At 41.3% G+C, this 17,331-nt stretch overlaps 1 protein-coding gene across 4 annotated transcripts; it reads right to left on the bottom strand.

The window, feature by feature from the left end:
• Positions 1 to 159: 159 nt before the first annotated feature.
• inpp5b (inositol polyphosphate-5-phosphatase B) lies at positions 160 to 16,750 on the bottom strand. Of its 4 annotated transcripts, XM_088307443.1 has the most exons (23): positions 16,482 to 16,750; positions 15,805 to 15,883; positions 15,502 to 15,599; positions 15,064 to 15,093; positions 14,852 to 14,962; positions 13,401 to 13,544; positions 9,712 to 9,796; positions 7,613 to 7,783; positions 6,241 to 6,342; positions 6,016 to 6,130; positions 5,005 to 5,121; positions 4,738 to 4,925; positions 4,538 to 4,649; positions 4,359 to 4,468; positions 3,551 to 3,686; positions 2,828 to 2,938; positions 2,556 to 2,721; positions 2,134 to 2,369; positions 1,791 to 1,898; positions 1,615 to 1,699; positions 1,232 to 1,359; positions 1,027 to 1,138; positions 160 to 538 (listed from the first exon to the last, which is right to left on the bottom strand). In XM_088307443.1, the coding sequence occupies exons 1-23, from the start codon at positions 16,537 to 16,539 to the stop codon at positions 429 to 431; spliced, it is 2,712 nt and encodes a 903-aa protein (XP_088163569.1). In that variant the 5' UTR covers positions 16,540 to 16,750; the 3' UTR covers positions 160 to 428. The 4 variants fall into 4 exon arrangements, with proteins under 4 accessions (XP_088163569.1, XP_088163571.1, XP_088163570.1 ...); XM_088307445.1 differs by lacking the exons at positions 14,852 to 14,962; positions 15,064 to 15,093; positions 15,502 to 15,599; positions 15,805 to 15,883; positions 16,482 to 16,750 and adding an exon at positions 13,654 to 13,941; XM_088307444.1 differs by lacking the exons at positions 14,852 to 14,962; positions 15,064 to 15,093; positions 15,502 to 15,599; positions 15,805 to 15,883; positions 16,482 to 16,750 and adding an exon at positions 13,630 to 13,941.
• Positions 16,751 to 17,331: the final 581 nt, after the last annotated feature.

Here is a 17,331-nt window from a genome sequence, read left to right on the forward strand (position 1 = left end):
CAAGACTGACCTGTGAGGGCAGTATGTACCAGAGGGCATCTGCAATATAGATGGGAAAATACGAAGAAGAAATAGTACCGTTTGGGTTGCAATTGAATGGAAATGTTCCAGCTAATTTCCATGGGAGTTTGTGTCAAGAATAAAAACATGAAACAGTCCTTTCCAACAACTTTTTATATATAAAACAATTAACGCTGTAGATCAGAAACATTAAAATATATCTTTAAATAAACATTCAAAATAAGTTCGACAAATAAATCCACAGATCACAAAAACTTACACTGAAATAATATATCTTATTAACTACATACGACATCATTTTTAATGCGTTTGAAGACTGGTCAAAAAAAATCTGCAAAATTATTAACAGTTCATTACAAATATAGGGCAATATTTTTTTAGTGTTTTATTTAAGTGTGGTCCTCCGTCTAGGGTGAGCTCTGGCCCAAGAAATGCTGAAAGAACTCCCGCGCTTTCCTCTTCTCTGCGAGGTCCTGCTTGGTTGGCGACCGCAGGAGCAATGACGCAAAGATGGTGGCTAACGGATGGAAACACACGTTTTTATGACAGTTATGATGAGCCAGAGAATGAAATTTTTAGAGAAATTACATGTAAATTCTGCTCACGCAGATGTGAAAATCCTGTAGAAGTAATTTAATTTTTGAAAAGTCAAAAGTCAGTCATAACATTGGAATGGTTCAAATCAATTAGTGTGGAAGGAGGTAAATACATTTTTGGAGGTTTTATGAAACATGTAATAACATTTTAAATGCATTTTTAATTACATTTTAAATATATATTTGTGAAATATGATTGAATTTTGAGTACATTTTTTTAGGAAATTGTGTTGCTTATACATAAAAATAAAAAGGTGAAAAATAAATTGCGCCATTTTGATCTTAGATAAGCTTTCAATTTAAATAGTTTCTTGTGACAAAAAGACAAAAGCATCCTGCATTGCACACAGAGCTTCCACTATAATTAGAAATGGCAGATTGAAGAAAAATCCTTTGATTATTGTCTTACCTACGATGGTAACATCTAATCGATTGCTTGCCGAATTCTTCAACAGCTCCCGCAGGAATGCGGATAAATAATTAAAAACATTTCGGTGGCACTGAGGTAGCATGGAAATGACCTTCAAAAAAAAGAAGTAAGAAAAAACAAAACATTCTCAGATTAACAACAACCTAAGGGTAAAACAACAAAAAGGCCAGAAGGCAGCCAGTACCTTCTCACATTGGATGGCATCGGAGCAACATTCGAGGCACTGCTGGTAGAAAGCGTAGGGAACAACCGGCTCTGGGAGGGCATCCAGGAAAAGAAGCAAGGCTTCTGCTACGGAGTGGTTACTGCCAGCTATGCATCATTACAATGTCAAGGATGGATCCTTTAGAAATACTGTAAACAGCAAATAAGAGCTGAAAACACAACGTGAGAGAAATGGTAAATACAAACCAACCCCAAGTAACAAATTTACTATACTCGATAAAAGAAACAAGTTCAAGCCTTTAACATTGTGCACCGTTTGAACACTGAATTCGGTGATTCTTAGCGAACCAGTAGAGGGCGCCCACGCGCAAAAACGGTGAGAATCACTGACTGAAAGGATACAGAGCGAATCCGCCATGCCAGTATCAAGGCAGTCTCGTATTTCGGCAAATTCGCTTCGGAGTCCAGGTTGTTGAAATATGTCTTCCTGTGAAGACAACCATGACTCGTTTACCTTCTTCGAGTCGAGTCAAACAAAGCATATCAAAATGAAGGCTTCACAATCAAAATGTCCTGACCTGTTTGATTGCATTGCGAAACAAGTGATCCACCATCATCCACAGTTCCTTCGGAATGTCGAGAGGCTTTTCCGTGCTTTCAGCTTTCTCATTCACGGACGTCGACATCTGTTGGTTCAGCACAAACACAAGCAATTTCATCAAAACACACTCAACAGTTCTTATCTGCAACGATCCATCCATCCATTTTCTATACGTCCCCCAAGGAGAGCTGATGAAAAATTGTAGCCCCCTCTATTTTTTAAATCGCCCATCCCTAATTTAGAGACGTGAAATAATCTAAGGAGTATATTTTTGGAAACATCACACATAGAATAATAATAAAAAAAAATAAGTCACCCACCATTTGACGGAGTATCTCCTGAGACATGTCCTGGATGGGCTCCCTCAGCCGACACAGCACATGGATGGGGGTGCCGTAGCAACTGGGCAGGTAACTTCCCGTCACTGAGATAAAGTAGTCCTTGCCGCGCTCCAGGTGGAGGACAAGGATGTCTTCGATCTCTTGCTTGCCGGAATTTAAGTCGGGTGCCGTGGTGCGGTTGACGAAAACCTCAAGGTCGATGTCCATGGAAGCGCCTGGAGTGGAAGAGAAGCCAGTCAGGCGAGGATTTGAGAGGTGGCAAGGGGCAGCCGTGGCCACCTTAGACTAAAAAAAAAATGGCCAACTCCTTGGCTAATCCCATTTTTGTGCGGGTCTGTTTGTGTGCACTCCATTCAGCAATTTGGAGAGAGTGGAGGTTTGTCACCTCAGGCACGGCTCACCCTGAGCGATGAAGCCTTTGGGGGGGTTGGCCGTGAGCCAGGGCTTGCAGTACGTGGCCTCGTTGGGCTTCTGGATGAACTCAAACTGACAAGGCACCTGGCCGTCGTTGATGATGCTCAGCGTCCTGGCCTGGTGCTCCATGTACTTGACGCGCTCAAAGTGGAACTAGGAGAAAAAGAGAGACAGATGAAGAGAGAGAGAAAGCATTGCTGCGGTCATCATTGGTTAAAAAAAATAAATAAATAATTCAAAAGCAAAAATCTAACTTTACCTCTCGTTTGGACAAGGTTACAGACGGAATGCACTCGTTCTCCATTTTGTCTAAATTGCGAACAATCTCTTCAAAGGTCTTCTTGTAGGAGTCCGCGTTAACTCTCTTGATCTGCACACAATTAGGATGCCATGAGAACATTACCAATTCGGTACTACTCCTTTTGATGATAATACATAATATTAAAAATACAAATTCAACCAAATTTGTCATCTCCTGCGTCTACAATAGTAGTTTAAATTTTTATTTATTTATTTTTAGACCAAGTGCTATCTCAAAAATACTTCCAAGAAACACTATAAAAAAACATTTAAATAGTTATGCTGTATGCCCAAATAAGCACAGGCTATCATCCTAGAAAATAAATAAATAAATAAATAATAATAAAAAAAAAAATACAGTATATTATTGTAAGCCACTGAAACATGATGCACAGCTTCAACGCAAACGTAGTTCGGATAAAATCTAAATACAACTGAAGTCAATTGAAAAAAAAAATAACGTACTGGTACTGTACTTGATTAATACCACTAGAGGGAGCCAAACACACTTTGAGAATTAGCCACCCAACTATCTGAATCGCTCATCATCACGAGGTTCGCGGACTTGCTGGAGTCTTTCGCTGAAGTAATCACTGTTCGAGAATTAAGTTTGAAAATGCCTGCTATTTCATAGCTATTTTTATTTATTCTGTGTTGAAAAAAAAACAACCTAGCTACTTACCCCAACCTCGAGCAGGGAACTGACAGGTTTGTGGTCGCTGGTCTTCAGCGCCATGTGACTCTGGTAATGCTGCTGACTGATGTCCTTCCCTCGCCACAAGATACGGTCACACCACGCAGGCACTCGGCATTTTTCACTAAAATGTAAAAGAAAACACATTTTTACGCTCGATTCTTGAGATCAAGAATCAAATGTGGCTGCATTTGTTGTCACTTCAAATGTTGACGCAATAATGGCGCTACTTGTTTTTCCGTTCGGATTGCTTGTAGTAGTTAGCAGTGGTGGAGCAGCTCAAAATGTGATTAGAGACATTCAAGTGACATAAATATTCACAAATAAATAAATGAAAACACCCAAAATAGCCTGGACATCATTTGACTTCCTTATTTGTTAAATATTGAGGTAGAAAATCATTGCACAATGTTTTGCAAAAGATGTATGAAACAATTTAAAATATGAATAAGAACCGTTATTCAAAAATGTCGGCTGTCCAAAATTGTTCAGCGAAACAAGCGCAGAGTTACAGTATTTTTCTAGACTGTATTTCGTCAAATTATCGTTTCATTTTTTTCTTTTTTGAAATATCACGATCTTTTTTTTTTGGGCTTCATCGCCCACCCCTTATTGACATTTTTTTTTCTAATCATTAAAATTTGGCAGGATTGTTAACAACACACATCTGAGTGTTTGACATTTATTTGGACTTTTACAGTGACATTAAGTCTTGGCACGATGACTCTTAAAATAGAACAGGAAACGCACAGCCTAGCTAGAATGTTGCAAAGTACAGCGGCCCATTTGACATTACCTCGTATCCCACATGTCGGAGCCGGTGTCGTATTTGTAGGTGGGCTGGAAATCGATCTCCCCCTCCACGAAGCCAACGAACACCGCCTCCTCGTCGATCTGCCTCTTGAGCTGCCGACGAGCGCGACCGGTGAACGTCGATCGATCGAGCGAAGATTGCGATGAGGTCATTACGATTACCTGATCGTACGTGTGCAGCATCTCAAAGTCCTTCTTGCTGATGAGCTCCTTCACGTTGCTCACATCCAGGTCGCTGATTCTGTAGTTGAGGTCGCCGATCCATAAAACCACACTGGTCAGGCGGAAAGAAAAGAAAGCAAGTTGAATAGAAGGCGACAAGACATAAAAACTATGAGATAAAACATTAGAAGACGGCTTACTCGTGCTTCATGATGGTCAGCGGCGGCTGCGTCGGGTCGACCTGGCGAAACCGGAGGCGGCTGCAAATGTCTTTATAGTCCTGATTGCGCCTCTCGTACTCTTCCACGTGCGCCGCCAGGTGACAGTTAACCACGCAGATGTCAGAGTTGTGGAAGCGAAAGCGAATGCCCACCGCGCCTTTGTTGCCCTGCCGGAGCGCCGCGGCGAGAATTCGCATCAGAACCAAAAATACAAACTCACACGACTCAAGTGCAATTCGTGCTTACCATCCTCCCCATGATGCCAGTTCCCACCGACTCCATCTCCACATCCGAAATGAACTCGGCATGCTCCTTCTTCACATAGAAGAGCAGCATGATGCCCACGAGCCGCACCAACTTCACCTGCGGCAAAATGTATTGACGTTAAAGCGTTACGAGTGTATATCAATTGCTGTCGTTGTTTATCATATTTATTTTGACAGAAGAACATAACGTGCGGCAACGACTTTGAATTGTGAGGGGAAAAAAAGCATACGGTGATCTTTCGGCGGTCCACGTTCATAAGCCCGAAATGTGATGCATTGCGATCTGAAACCGCGAACCACACTTCGCAAGTAAACGACATGCTTTGGTTCGCCACCTGGAGTGCACTTGAGTGTGCAACGTGACGATGGCGACCCCAAGTGGACACAAATAATACTGCCACCTCACATGGACTTTGTTTTTGTCTTGAGTTAATAAAATCCTGGTTGTAAAAATATTTTATAGCGGCAGCCCTCCTTACAATGAGATACTTTCTTCAAACAAAGCCTCCATGCCTCGTTTTTGATGAATACTTGGGCCTAACGTGATACCGCAGTTAAATGCCAAGTAATTCTATTTGGTGTAAAGAGTCTGAAAACCACAATTGGAGAGAGACCATTTTTTTCTTGACTTGTGATTGCGCACAATTAACTGGTGAAAGCTCAGACAGCGATGTGGAGTCCAACACGCTTGCATGCATTTCATTTGCAGCTTGCGCTGTGCACACGTCAATGAGCGAGGTGCTTTTTTTTTCCCGCAGAGTGCTGAAAGTGGATGAAAGTGGACGTTTTCACGACGGCAACAGTGATGCACACAGAGGAAGAGGAAATTGGTCATCTAAAGTCAGCAGATTCAGAAAAAGGGGAAGCAGGTGATAGAAGAAGAAAGTGAAAATTGCAAACAAAAGGATTCGGACAAAACGTACGATGTGGAAATCGTCACACAACCGGGAAAACGTGATTAAAAAAAAAAAACAAAAGGCGACTTTCTTACTAAGGCATACTTGGCATCAGGATGCAAGGCGTCGGACACAGCTTTAGTCCACTCCATCTCTTTGGGAGTGTCGTTGAAGAAGAAAGCCTCTTTGCTAAGGTCCAGCTCCTGGAACCTAGCAGCCCCAAAAGAAGACGCATTGCATTCAAACTTTGCTAAAGGTTCAGCGCAAAAAGCTAAAACGTAGGCAGGATCAGTGGGTGCTCATCCGCAGTTGCTACCTACCCCACACAGTACAAGTCAGGAGGGTCGGGCGTGCAGCTCAGCCACGGACGGAGGCTTTCTTTGGGCGGCTGCCCATTCACATTGTACGTGCCCAGAAAAAAGCTGCAAGAAAAGAGCGAGCTGTGAGCAGCCACGGAGTTCGCTTTTACAACATGCAAAAAGAGCCGTCAAAACGATATAGAATGTGGTTTTATTTAAGCTGGAAATCATTTTTTGGCGTGTTGGTGTGCCGTCCACACTTGCTCCATGCTCTTTGCAAGTGTTTTCATTTTGCATGTGTGTTTGACCGCCTTTCCCATTCGATAAAATGGCAAAATGAGCGTCGCATGAGTTTTGGTATATTCACAGATTTACCAACAGGGGGCAGTATGTGGCGTTGTCAGCAAACATGCATCATGGGTACAAAGAGCGACCCATTTGTACCACTTAACTCATTCACTGCCAGCCGAGTTAAAAAAAAAAAAAAAGTCTTTGACGTCTTTAGTCGTCAATGGCAGTAAATGACTTAATAATGAATAAGCAACAAATCAGCAACAAGTTGTGTGATGCGGATCATCTCCTCCGTGGTGACTAATAAATGACCCCACCAACAAGTTGCGTTTTAACCGAGGAGGCCAACGAGGAGTCGCTAGACGTGCTCATCGCTAAAGTGAAATATAGAGTCGGGAAAGATCCAAAATAAGTGCTTTGGTGTACAGTCGACTTTTAACCGAAGTCCGGCTAGAACCGCGTCAGGGTGGCGAAGTAGCAGCAATGAACAGCAATGTTGCGTTTCAATCAATACGCATCGGGACATAAAATAAGATGACGGCTACGTTAGCCATTTCGCAGACGCTCTCAGACCGGAACACGTCAACGGCTGACGTCATCATGACAAAGCGATACGTTGTCAAACGTCTATTAAATATTTATCATCTCGTCAATAACATTTGCACTATTTTGCACCTCAGAGTATTTTGGGATTTACACAATAATAGGTCTGAAAATGATATATTTTAACCAATTGTTAAGGGACAACGATTATATTGACATAAAATAATAAAATAGAAATCGCAATCTCAGTCAGAAAAATTACAATTGAATTTTTTTCCTAAAATCGTTCAGCCAGAGATACAAGCAACGTTTAGGCAGTGCTAACCCCTCCAGGCGGCTTTTCATTTCGAACAGAACTTCAAGTACAAACCTGCTCATGTTGACTCACTTTTTTTTTTTTTTTTTAAAACAAAACACGTGCGGGATCCGAATTGTGCTAACTGTTCAGGCTACAAATTGTCCCACGGAAAAGTCTCGTCTGGCAACATTAGTGGATTTCTTGGTTCTAAATAATGAATAGTTCGCACCGAGATATCGATTGAAGGACGCGGTTACGCACCTGAAATGCTCTCGGTAAATGTACAGGTCCTCGTTCTTCAGCAGCTCGCACCGGATGAGGTTGTCTCGCAGGCCGAACTGCGGCATGGCTAAAATATGAGATTTGTTGGACGGCGTGTGGCTGGAGGAGCGCACCAGGTCATCCCGCTCGTCACGGCTGGAGACGCCCTGACTGTGGCAGGGCGGCGAGAGATAAAACGAGGTAGCGGTTAGGTGATGGAAGAGACGATTACATCATTTTGTCACGTTGGCTTGTGTCCGGATAGAACACAACCGTCCGTTCTTCTGCTGCAGCAAAACTTGTTCGTGTTGTCGGAAACGTTCCATGACAATTAATGGCAACAAATCGGCACTTTACGAAAATTTAAGATCGTCTTTTTAACGGCGGACGTCAACGCACAGACGCAAACACGTTGGACAAACGGGAACGCTACGCATTCGGAGCTCTATTTCGGTGGCGTCAATATGAAACGAGAGAGGAGGGAAGGAAATGTAATATGGGCCGGCATTCTTCTCGCAATAAGCTGCAACTCAACTCAACTTTTGAAGATCAGGCCAAGAAGTGGACTGCAGCGGCTCAGCCAAGTTTAATTGACCTCCAAAAGGAAAAGAACTCTCCAAAGCTGCGGATTGGACGAGCTTTCGTAAGCCTGGAGAGCTTCACTTCTACACCCGTATTCCGATATTTACAAATATGTTATCATCTCTTTATTTCATCCCGGCATGTAGTTTTGACTGCGACAAAAAAAATGCATTTTCCTGTTTTTATTTCATCAGGAGCAGATTTCGGAGGCAATCTAATCTAGATTTAGTGGCAATCAAAAAAAAAATATTTAGGCTCACAGCACACGGAAGACATTTTTGAAAATGAAATGAAAATGCACTTAACATAAAATAATGCAGCACACTAAAAAATACATGACTGCTTACTCATAAGTCAGAAAATGAAACTTATAGCAGGACAATTCATACGATAAAAAGTGTTGTCAGGTATGTTTACCGAAAGGTATATTCACACGCAGCATGGTATTGATGTCATAGTATCGGTGACTCTTTTTTTTTTACTGAACAGACATACGGTGTACGCGACTTTAAAAATATCCTAGTAGATATTTTCCATCTACAACCATTTTTTTGTTGTTGTTGCAACGTTTTAACAGCTTGTACAATCGGTTATATTCGAGTCTCATGACGATTAAGCCTTTTAAACTGTCAACATTCCACATTTTCTTTTAAAGTGCCTTTAGTTTTCTTTCCTTCCGGAATGATGCAGGGCATTTTTTGCATGAGTGGGGGGGGAAAAAAAAAAAAAAAAAGAGAGAGACTAAAAATTTTTAATTAGTCATCAGTGAGTCAGAGATTTTACATTCATGTTTGACTATCTTGAAGCTCTTAATTAACACTCAGTTGGATAAATAGTACACTGACAGCTTCAAGCAAACGCATTTCTGCGGAAGATGTCACAGTCAGGCGTAAATGCTGGAGGTGACAAGCTCGTCGAGTCTGGTGTGTAGATAAAAAAGGATAGTAAAAGGATCTGGCACTCGTGGACACAAGACGACAATTATTCGCCTTTCCGCGTGTGATCACGTTTGACGAAAGGTGGTGTGGCTCGCCGGGAATCAAGAGATAAGCGTCTTTCAGAAAGCTTGCCCGCAAAATTGTCGCGTGAGAGCCGGAACGGATGACATTTATCCACCTCGTCGAGGACGCGGTAGTCAACGCAATCAGATGATTAAGACGACAGCAGTGCCGGCGTCTGGCGTGTCGTATAAAAAAAATATCAGTCAGACAGCGACAAGTTTAACACAGCAAGGGCAGGAGACGTAAGCGCGGCGTGCTAACCGATTAGCTGCGAATCAAATGGAAAATCGCCGACATGAGTTAAAACTCATTCACTCCCATTGACGGATATAGACGCCAAAATGAATATTTATTTTAGCTGGACTGGTAGTGAATGAGTTGACGGATTGAACGCCAAATTGTTTCTTTTTCTTCCCATAAACCAAAACCCAAATGTTCTGTCCTCAAACTCCTTTCCATCGCTGGGTACAAAATCTGGTGATGCAAGGAGATTAATTTCAGGCGTAAATGCTTTACCTTTCTGCGCTGGAGCTGTGCGTCGCACTGTTGGAAGCTTTTAGTCGTTCCAAGCTTTGCTTTTTCTTGTCTGTCGATTTCTCAGCTGATAAAAAAAAAAAATTAATAATAAAAATACAAATAAAAACTAGTAATCAATATGGAGCATGTGGGTTGTGGAATACAAAGTCTACTCAGCGGCCACAATATTAGGTACACCTGTACAGAATAACAAAAGTCAAAATTCATAATTGTCTTGGTAAAGGTAGATTTTTTTTTTTTCGATACAGTGCTATTATCATAATGCAGGTGTACCTAATGAAGTGTCCTGTGAGTGCTGTCGCATCCTAATCGATGCGCAGAAAACAGCGTGGGCCCTGTCTAACCACAGCTGGCTCCTGAAAGGGTGAGCGGCGTTCCTTCGGCCAGGAAATGAACTTGTGAGAGCTTAAGCTTCACAGCACACGTAACATAACAGTCGTTTTTTTTTTTAATAGAATGGTGAGATGAGGAATGATGTGAAGCATCTTTTGGTGTGGTCGCTAAACTACAGCATGTGTACCGGTGGGAGTGGAAGAGGAAGTGCAAAAAAAAAAAAAGAACAGTGCCCCGGTTCGCCCGAGATAACCGTCGTCGCAACGTGAATTGCTTTCGGAGCGCTGCGCGTGGAAAGGAAAACCCGCTTGGGTGATTTGAGATTATATCTTTGTCAAAGAACAATAGAAAGGGAAAAAAAATAGATTGCGCAAAGGCCACTCTTCAATTGGGATATTGTAACTGCGACGAGCCCACAAAACCGTTCAAAATGGCCTCCCGCTCGCGTCGCAGATTCATGTAACGTTCAACGCTCAATATGAAGGGACATGAATGTCCAAAGTTTGAGATCAAGTCACACTTAATAAAATAAGCTCGAGTGCATCGTGGCTATTGCAAAGCACAACTAACAAATTACACAACTGCACTTTCACACTTAAGTAAACATCCTTCGCTAATTTAATAGCTTCACAGACGTCGGTGCTCTTTCAATTGAATTGAACAAAGATAACAAAATAAACACACGGTCAGCCTTTTGCCACAGCTGACGCCAAGTCACTCAAGACGCACAATGGCGAGCGGCGAGCGAGTTAACAGCAAGTCAACACAAAGAATAACACCTGCACCTCACGTGCACATAGTACTGGCATTATGCATGGAATTAAGAAATAAATAAATCAATAAAATAACGCCACAACTCACGATTATTTTAATTATTGATTAATCTGGCAATTATTTGATCAATTTATGAGATTTTTTTTAAACACTATGAGATTATTTCAAATTGACAATGTATAAAATACACAAGCAAAAATGAATTAAAATCCAGTTAATGGTTTGCTTTCAGTTGGCAAAATAGTTGATGGTTGTTTTCCAGAAGTAAAAGCAGATGTTTACAAATGTGTACTAATGTGATACTAAAACGATTGATACATGAATTTTCTGAACCTTAACTGATGAGGATTAAATTACGAATATGTGCACACTTTTAAATCAAACAAAACAATTAAATCAATCAAATTTAAAAAATAATTATCTTTTCAATTGATATTCGATTCATTGGACTGTCTTTATTTTATGAATATAGGTGCATCGTGGATTTCGTCTTCCGCTAAAGCTTCGTAATTACATTGCATTTATACGCCAAGACTTTCGACTTGTATTCTTTTGCATCAACTCGGCATCTTTGTGTTACTATTCAACACATTGGTGTTAGCCGGCTTCCGTTTGTTCACCTGCTTGCCTCAAAGCACCAAATTGCTTTGTAGCTTCCCCTCATATTTAGATTCCAACTTGCACTTAAGACACTTCACCTCTTCAGAAATAACAAAATACCACTTCTGTCACATATTTACAGCACACTAAGGATCCATTTGCACAAATTAGGCCAGCTTGTCTTTTGATGGGCTGGAGCTGCACTATTACTGATATGCTTCTTTATCATCTCATACACATGGGCCATTCATCGCCTTTCAAATACAAATGCACAAAGTTCAAATGTTACACAACCGCCCCTACGATGCTACACAATAAAAGCCATAAATCCGCAGAGGAATTTGCATCATTTCGCCTAATACTATGCTATTATAGTTTATTAATTTGCCATTGAAATGACCCAACTCAAACAGCAAAAGCATCGCAAGGGGGAAAAAAAAGACTTAAAAGCGACGAAGACACAAATTGTGTCCCAATGAATGACGTTATTACAATATTGTAACCACAACAACAACAACGCCAACACTTAACCGACGTGGTAACAACTTGTCAGCATGAAACCGGCCCAACTCTTTAAAATGCACACACAAAAGAGTTATTTAATATTTAAGGAAAACAGCATCATCTCCCTCCTGAGATTGATCATATTGCTCGACAGCCCCCAACCACTCACTTCCTTAAGCTAGCTGCTAATTAGCCAAAGCTAACTAAACTAAGCTAGCACCGTCAGCTAAACAAACGAAGACGAGGGTAGCGGGGGGAAAATCGCAATATTTCTTTGCCCTACCGGAGTCTCTCATGACCATCGACATGTCCTTGCTCTGGTCCCACGCATGCTGTGGAGGAGAAGCCGAGCACGGGGAGCTAGCAACCGAGACCAGCCCATGCTAACGTTCCCGGGGGAGTGGAGGGGGGAGGGGGGAGGAGCTAACATGGCCTCGACGGACACGCGCAACCAAAGCCGTCATGCAAATATCATTTACATATATTTTTGGGGGCCGCTTAAGTAATGGTCACATCAAATTTTTGTTGATTTTGTGTGATTTAAAAATGAGGCCAAAATAAATCATAAAAAAACCTGTAAAGCTCGGAAAGAAACAAAATATTTTCGAGTGGGGAGGAAAAGTACATAACTGAAGTCTGATGAATTTACTTGAAATTGAAATGCGGACAGTATGTGCAAATCGTTTGGTACCAAACTCTCAATTTTTGGTAACCTAACTCAGTGGTCCCCAACCACTGGGTCGAGGTCCGGTACCGGTCCGTGGTCCACTTTGGACTAGGCCGCACAGATGAAAGGAAAAAAAAAATTGCCGTAATTCCGGTTAATTTATTATTTGGGTCTGAAAAATATTCTATTTTGAAAAGTGTCCAACTTTCAAGATGCTAATTCTCGCTAAAATTAAACCCAAAGGCGAGCAAACTGAGTATGACGCATGAAGCCCGGTGCGACAAGCAACCCTCCGCGGCGGAAAAACGTTGGGGACCACTGCCCGAACTTATCCTCTTTGCCGGTCAGTAGTAACACGTTATCAACATCACTGCCGTTTTTTAAATATATGAACGGACACTGGGTGAATCGAAAATCCATTTTAGTAAACACAGGTCAAATTTGACCCAGAACAGCCCAAGTGTACGACACTTGTTGTCACACCTGAACGAAAGAATGAAATGCGCAAATATTGTTTATTTATTTTGGGTCACTCGCTGAAAAGACGCCTTTTTGTTGCTGGCAATTATCAAAAGGGGGCAGATTGAACCCAAACAGTCTGGAAGGGTGATGGACTTCAAAAATTCACTACTTTTGCCAAGGTTATATTTTCCTGCCCTGGCGAGCCGCACATGGCCCTCAGGCGTGAATTTCCCTCTTCCAGCCAAAGAAAATCAACCACACTTTTTTGTTTTTGTTTTTGTGATGCAGAGAGTCCCTCGTTGAATCGGAGACAAGAGTTGCGACAAACCTGTTTTCCTGTGCTGGTTGAGTTTATTCAGCGTTGTGCCGAGGGGTGCGAAGGCTTGTTTGACAAGTCCCTGGCCTTTGGTGGCTGTTCTGTGTTTGTTGATCCACTCAAATTTGGCTTCTTGCGTCGGAAACTTGCAAACATCTGACGCCGAGAGAAAAAGAGAAAAAAAAAAAATTCAAATCAATTCGGTAGATATTAAAATGGGGTGGGAGGTGCAATGGCTCACCTTCGCCATTTCTCACAAGCTTACTTTTCGCAACTACCACTTTGTGTAAACCCTCCATCTTTGATATCCAATTGGATCCTCTTCGCCGGTCACCCAAAATAAAACACCAAGACCCAAAACGTCATCATCCGTGTCCCTGAGAGGCATCTACTGGAAAATAGCGCCCCGGTGACAAAAGTGACATGTTCCTGACACCTGCTTGACTAATCCCATCACGGTGAGCTGAATGAAGTTAAAAGGCAAACATTGAAAGTCAAGAAAAAAAAACAAGAGAGTCAAGAAAAAGAGGCCACACTACCAGGAAAGAACTAGAGTGAGAAGCTTTATCTGGACTCCACCTCTTCTTGCGTCATAATTGTCCCTACGTCACGCCCAAGTTTCATTTTGGAATGAGTGCGCGAGTCAGGTAAATGCGGGTACACTTCAAGGAATGAGGACATTTCTTGTGTTAGCAACATAAACACCAAGAAGGTGGCCTGGGTCAACTGGTTTCTTTATTTCGAGAAAAAAAAAAAAAAAAGAATTCAGTCGGTGTATGGTGTTAAACAGTTGGAGTTAAAGAAGGTGCTGCCGTTATAAAAAGACAGTGTGGGATTTGGAAAAAGTCTGCTAGAAAATGTTGGTGCTTAAAGTTGAACTTGCAGAGTTTAAATTGTGAGCAAGATTTGAACATAGCCTCACTTTACTCTCCGAGTCTCTGACCAAAGCCACGCCCCCTCACAAATCGGGCAGAAGTGCCACTCTCAAACGTCGCCATTCATGATGGAATGCAATTTTGAAAGCGCACATTCTGATAGAAAGTCACTAGCTTTCAACAAAATAGCAGCGCTAGCAATGCTAAGCTAGCATTAGCACTGCAAAGCAGCCTCGACTGCTACGTTGGTAGCTTGACTTACGGGATTGAGAGTTATCCAATCAATTTTATTTTATTTATTTTTTTAAATATAGAATATTTCTACTTTTTCTTCCTCTCTTTTGTGTGTGATGCCGCCAAAAGAGTGCGCAGTCTCCTATAACTGGAATGTGGCTACATTCCAAATTAACCAAATACGTTCAAACTGTATGCGGTCAACACCTCATTCAGGAGATTTTGTAAAGGCTAAATGAAAACATTTGAACATTTTGTCCATGATTTTAAAAATGTATGTTTGGTGTTTGATAACTGTGAACTGTTTTAAATTGAGGGGACAAAAAAAAAATGTTCCCATTAAAACAAACTTACCGCTCCAAGCCCTGATGACCTCACCGAGGAAGAGTCTCGAGTGAGACCCGAAGGGAAGCTTGAGCTCCAGACTTGCGTCCTTGTAACTCACTCGCACGCGCGTATCAGCACCTTCAAGAACACAAGAGAAAGGAAAATTATGATTATTTTTGATATTACAAGATTTCCAACACACAAAAAACTATTACACAGGCACACAAACAAAAACTCACCGACAAGAACGAGCTCCTCGGGGGAGGAAACTGAAAAACAGAAAAAGATGTTCAACTGAAAATGAACATATATAAAAAAAATGTTTTAAAAATCACTCAAAAAATACATTTATTTCAGTAGTGCTCCGATAAAAAAGAAAAATCAACACACAGTGAAATAAAAATTAGTCAAGAAAATATTTCTTACAATCAGATGTTCTTACCTTATAACTAACAAAAACATACAATTACTCGCACTTCCCTAATAAGAGGTGCGACGATTAATCGAGTAATCAACAACTAATAGTTTATCAAATGAATATGAGTTATAAATAAATAAAAAAAAATTAAATAAATAAAAATAAATAAAATAACGTTTTCAGTGATACCAATTTATTGAGATGCACCTGTACTGTACGCAAAAAAAAAATGCATGGACTTAAAATACGGTATGCTCACCCTCTACAACAGCAAAGTCGAGATCGATCGGTACAACGTCCTCCAGAGACACGTCCTCTGCAGTAATGGCCATCCGCCGATGGGTATAAATAAAGATTCTGTTTAAAACAAGCAAAAAACACTCACATGAATATGATTAGCGATTCTTTAGCTCCATCCACTCACCGGACATTTCATTAAGTACACCTGCACAATCACATCCAATATAAAAAAGGCATTACAAAAAGTACAATACATACAGTATGCAGTGCTGGTACTTTTCTTTATTTTATTTTATTTTTTTACAGTAGTATAAAAACTCACGCATGCTCTTTGGCAGATTCCACCAATCCCAGCAGTCTGCTTTCAGGCACGTCATCCAAGATGACGTCACATTGTACAGCATGTTTTACGCCTCAATTCAGGAAAATGCTACTTGAAGCCTCAAAATGAGCAAAACTTCCTTTAAAAAAATGACTTAACAACAAACAAGCCTTTTCTCATACCTTTCCTCGAGTAACAATTGTTTACACCGTCCGAACTATATTGAGTAGGTGAGCAATGACGGAAAGTAACAAAAAATAAACATGTATTTATTGTACTTTAAATAAATTCTTTAGGCTAGTTTGAGTATTTAAATGACTTTCAACTTTTATTCCCGAAATTTGAAAACCTATTCAATGTGTGTTGTATTACGACGCCATCGTAAAGCGAGGACCTGGCTCATTGTCAGATTCGTTGAAGCAACAGCGCCATCTGGTGTCTGAACGCGCTCACTACCAAACTTGGCTCCCAATTTAGTGTTGTCCCACCCGCCAAACATGCAAACGTGTCCTCGAACCATAGTTTCATCGTTTGAAATTTTACATTTTGCCCGCCAATAACACCTTTTATTGCATCACATCAATCTTTTTAACAAACCTCGACAGGATTAGAAATCCCAAATCGAGATTAAGAAGATAAATATATCCCTCGCGTGTTGCCAAGCAAAAGAAAGGATACTATGATGCAGTTTTCGTCTCCTTGCAGCGTGTCTTGAACGGCAATTGACTGATCCATGACGGCTGTGGTATCTCTTGAGCCAACTTGCAGGAAGTCCACGCGTGGGTGGTCGTCGTGGATTTCATGAGTGGGCGACAGGAGCAGCGCAGCCGCGAATAGCAGACAGCAGACTTGTTTGTTGCAATGGAACTTTTCTTCTTGTGTCCAAAAGTCCAGTTGTTTGAGGACAAACTCTCAGGACTGCTGCTGCTGCTGCTAGGTTTTCACGCGACTGCCACGCACTGATTCTGAAGCCCGCACCCGAATGACGTCACAACCGGGCTGTCAACACACAAACACGCGCGCGCACACACACACTCAAACATGTATAGTTCTCTAAAAACACAGTTGGGGCAAACGAAAATGGACAGACCCAACTTTTTGGACTATTTATCGAAATCAAAAATATTGATTGAAAACAACGCCTTTTTTTGTAGGACTATTCTTCATTTGACCCAACTTTTTGGGTTAAATGAATAACTCAAAAATTTGAGAGGTCACTTTTTGAGCCCAATGTTTCTAGAGTGGATACACGCGTGCACATAGACGCATAAATGCAATACACTGAGACAAATCATGCACACGCATTCGCTTTCACAGCCCAAATGAATCCAAAAAGGATTATTTCCCTCTGCTTGTCGTGTGAAAGCTTGTCAAGCTTCAACATGTTGAGCGAAGACATAAAACCATTAACTCTTAAAGATGTTCCTTTTTCATTCACACATTCGTCAAGAATATTCTCAATCACAATTGCTAGCGAGACAGAATTTGGTCTTTTGTCAGTTGGAACTGTCTCGTGTCTTATGTGCT

The sequence above is a fragment of the Idiotropiscis lumnitzeri genome, chromosome 10, assembly GCF_059441095.1.
Source record: "Idiotropiscis lumnitzeri isolate Australia: NSW breed Sydney's pygmy pipehorse chromosome 10, RoL_Ilum_1.0, whole genome shotgun sequence".
Classification (NCBI taxonomy): domain Eukaryota; kingdom Metazoa; phylum Chordata; class Actinopteri; order Syngnathiformes; family Syngnathidae; genus Idiotropiscis; species Idiotropiscis lumnitzeri.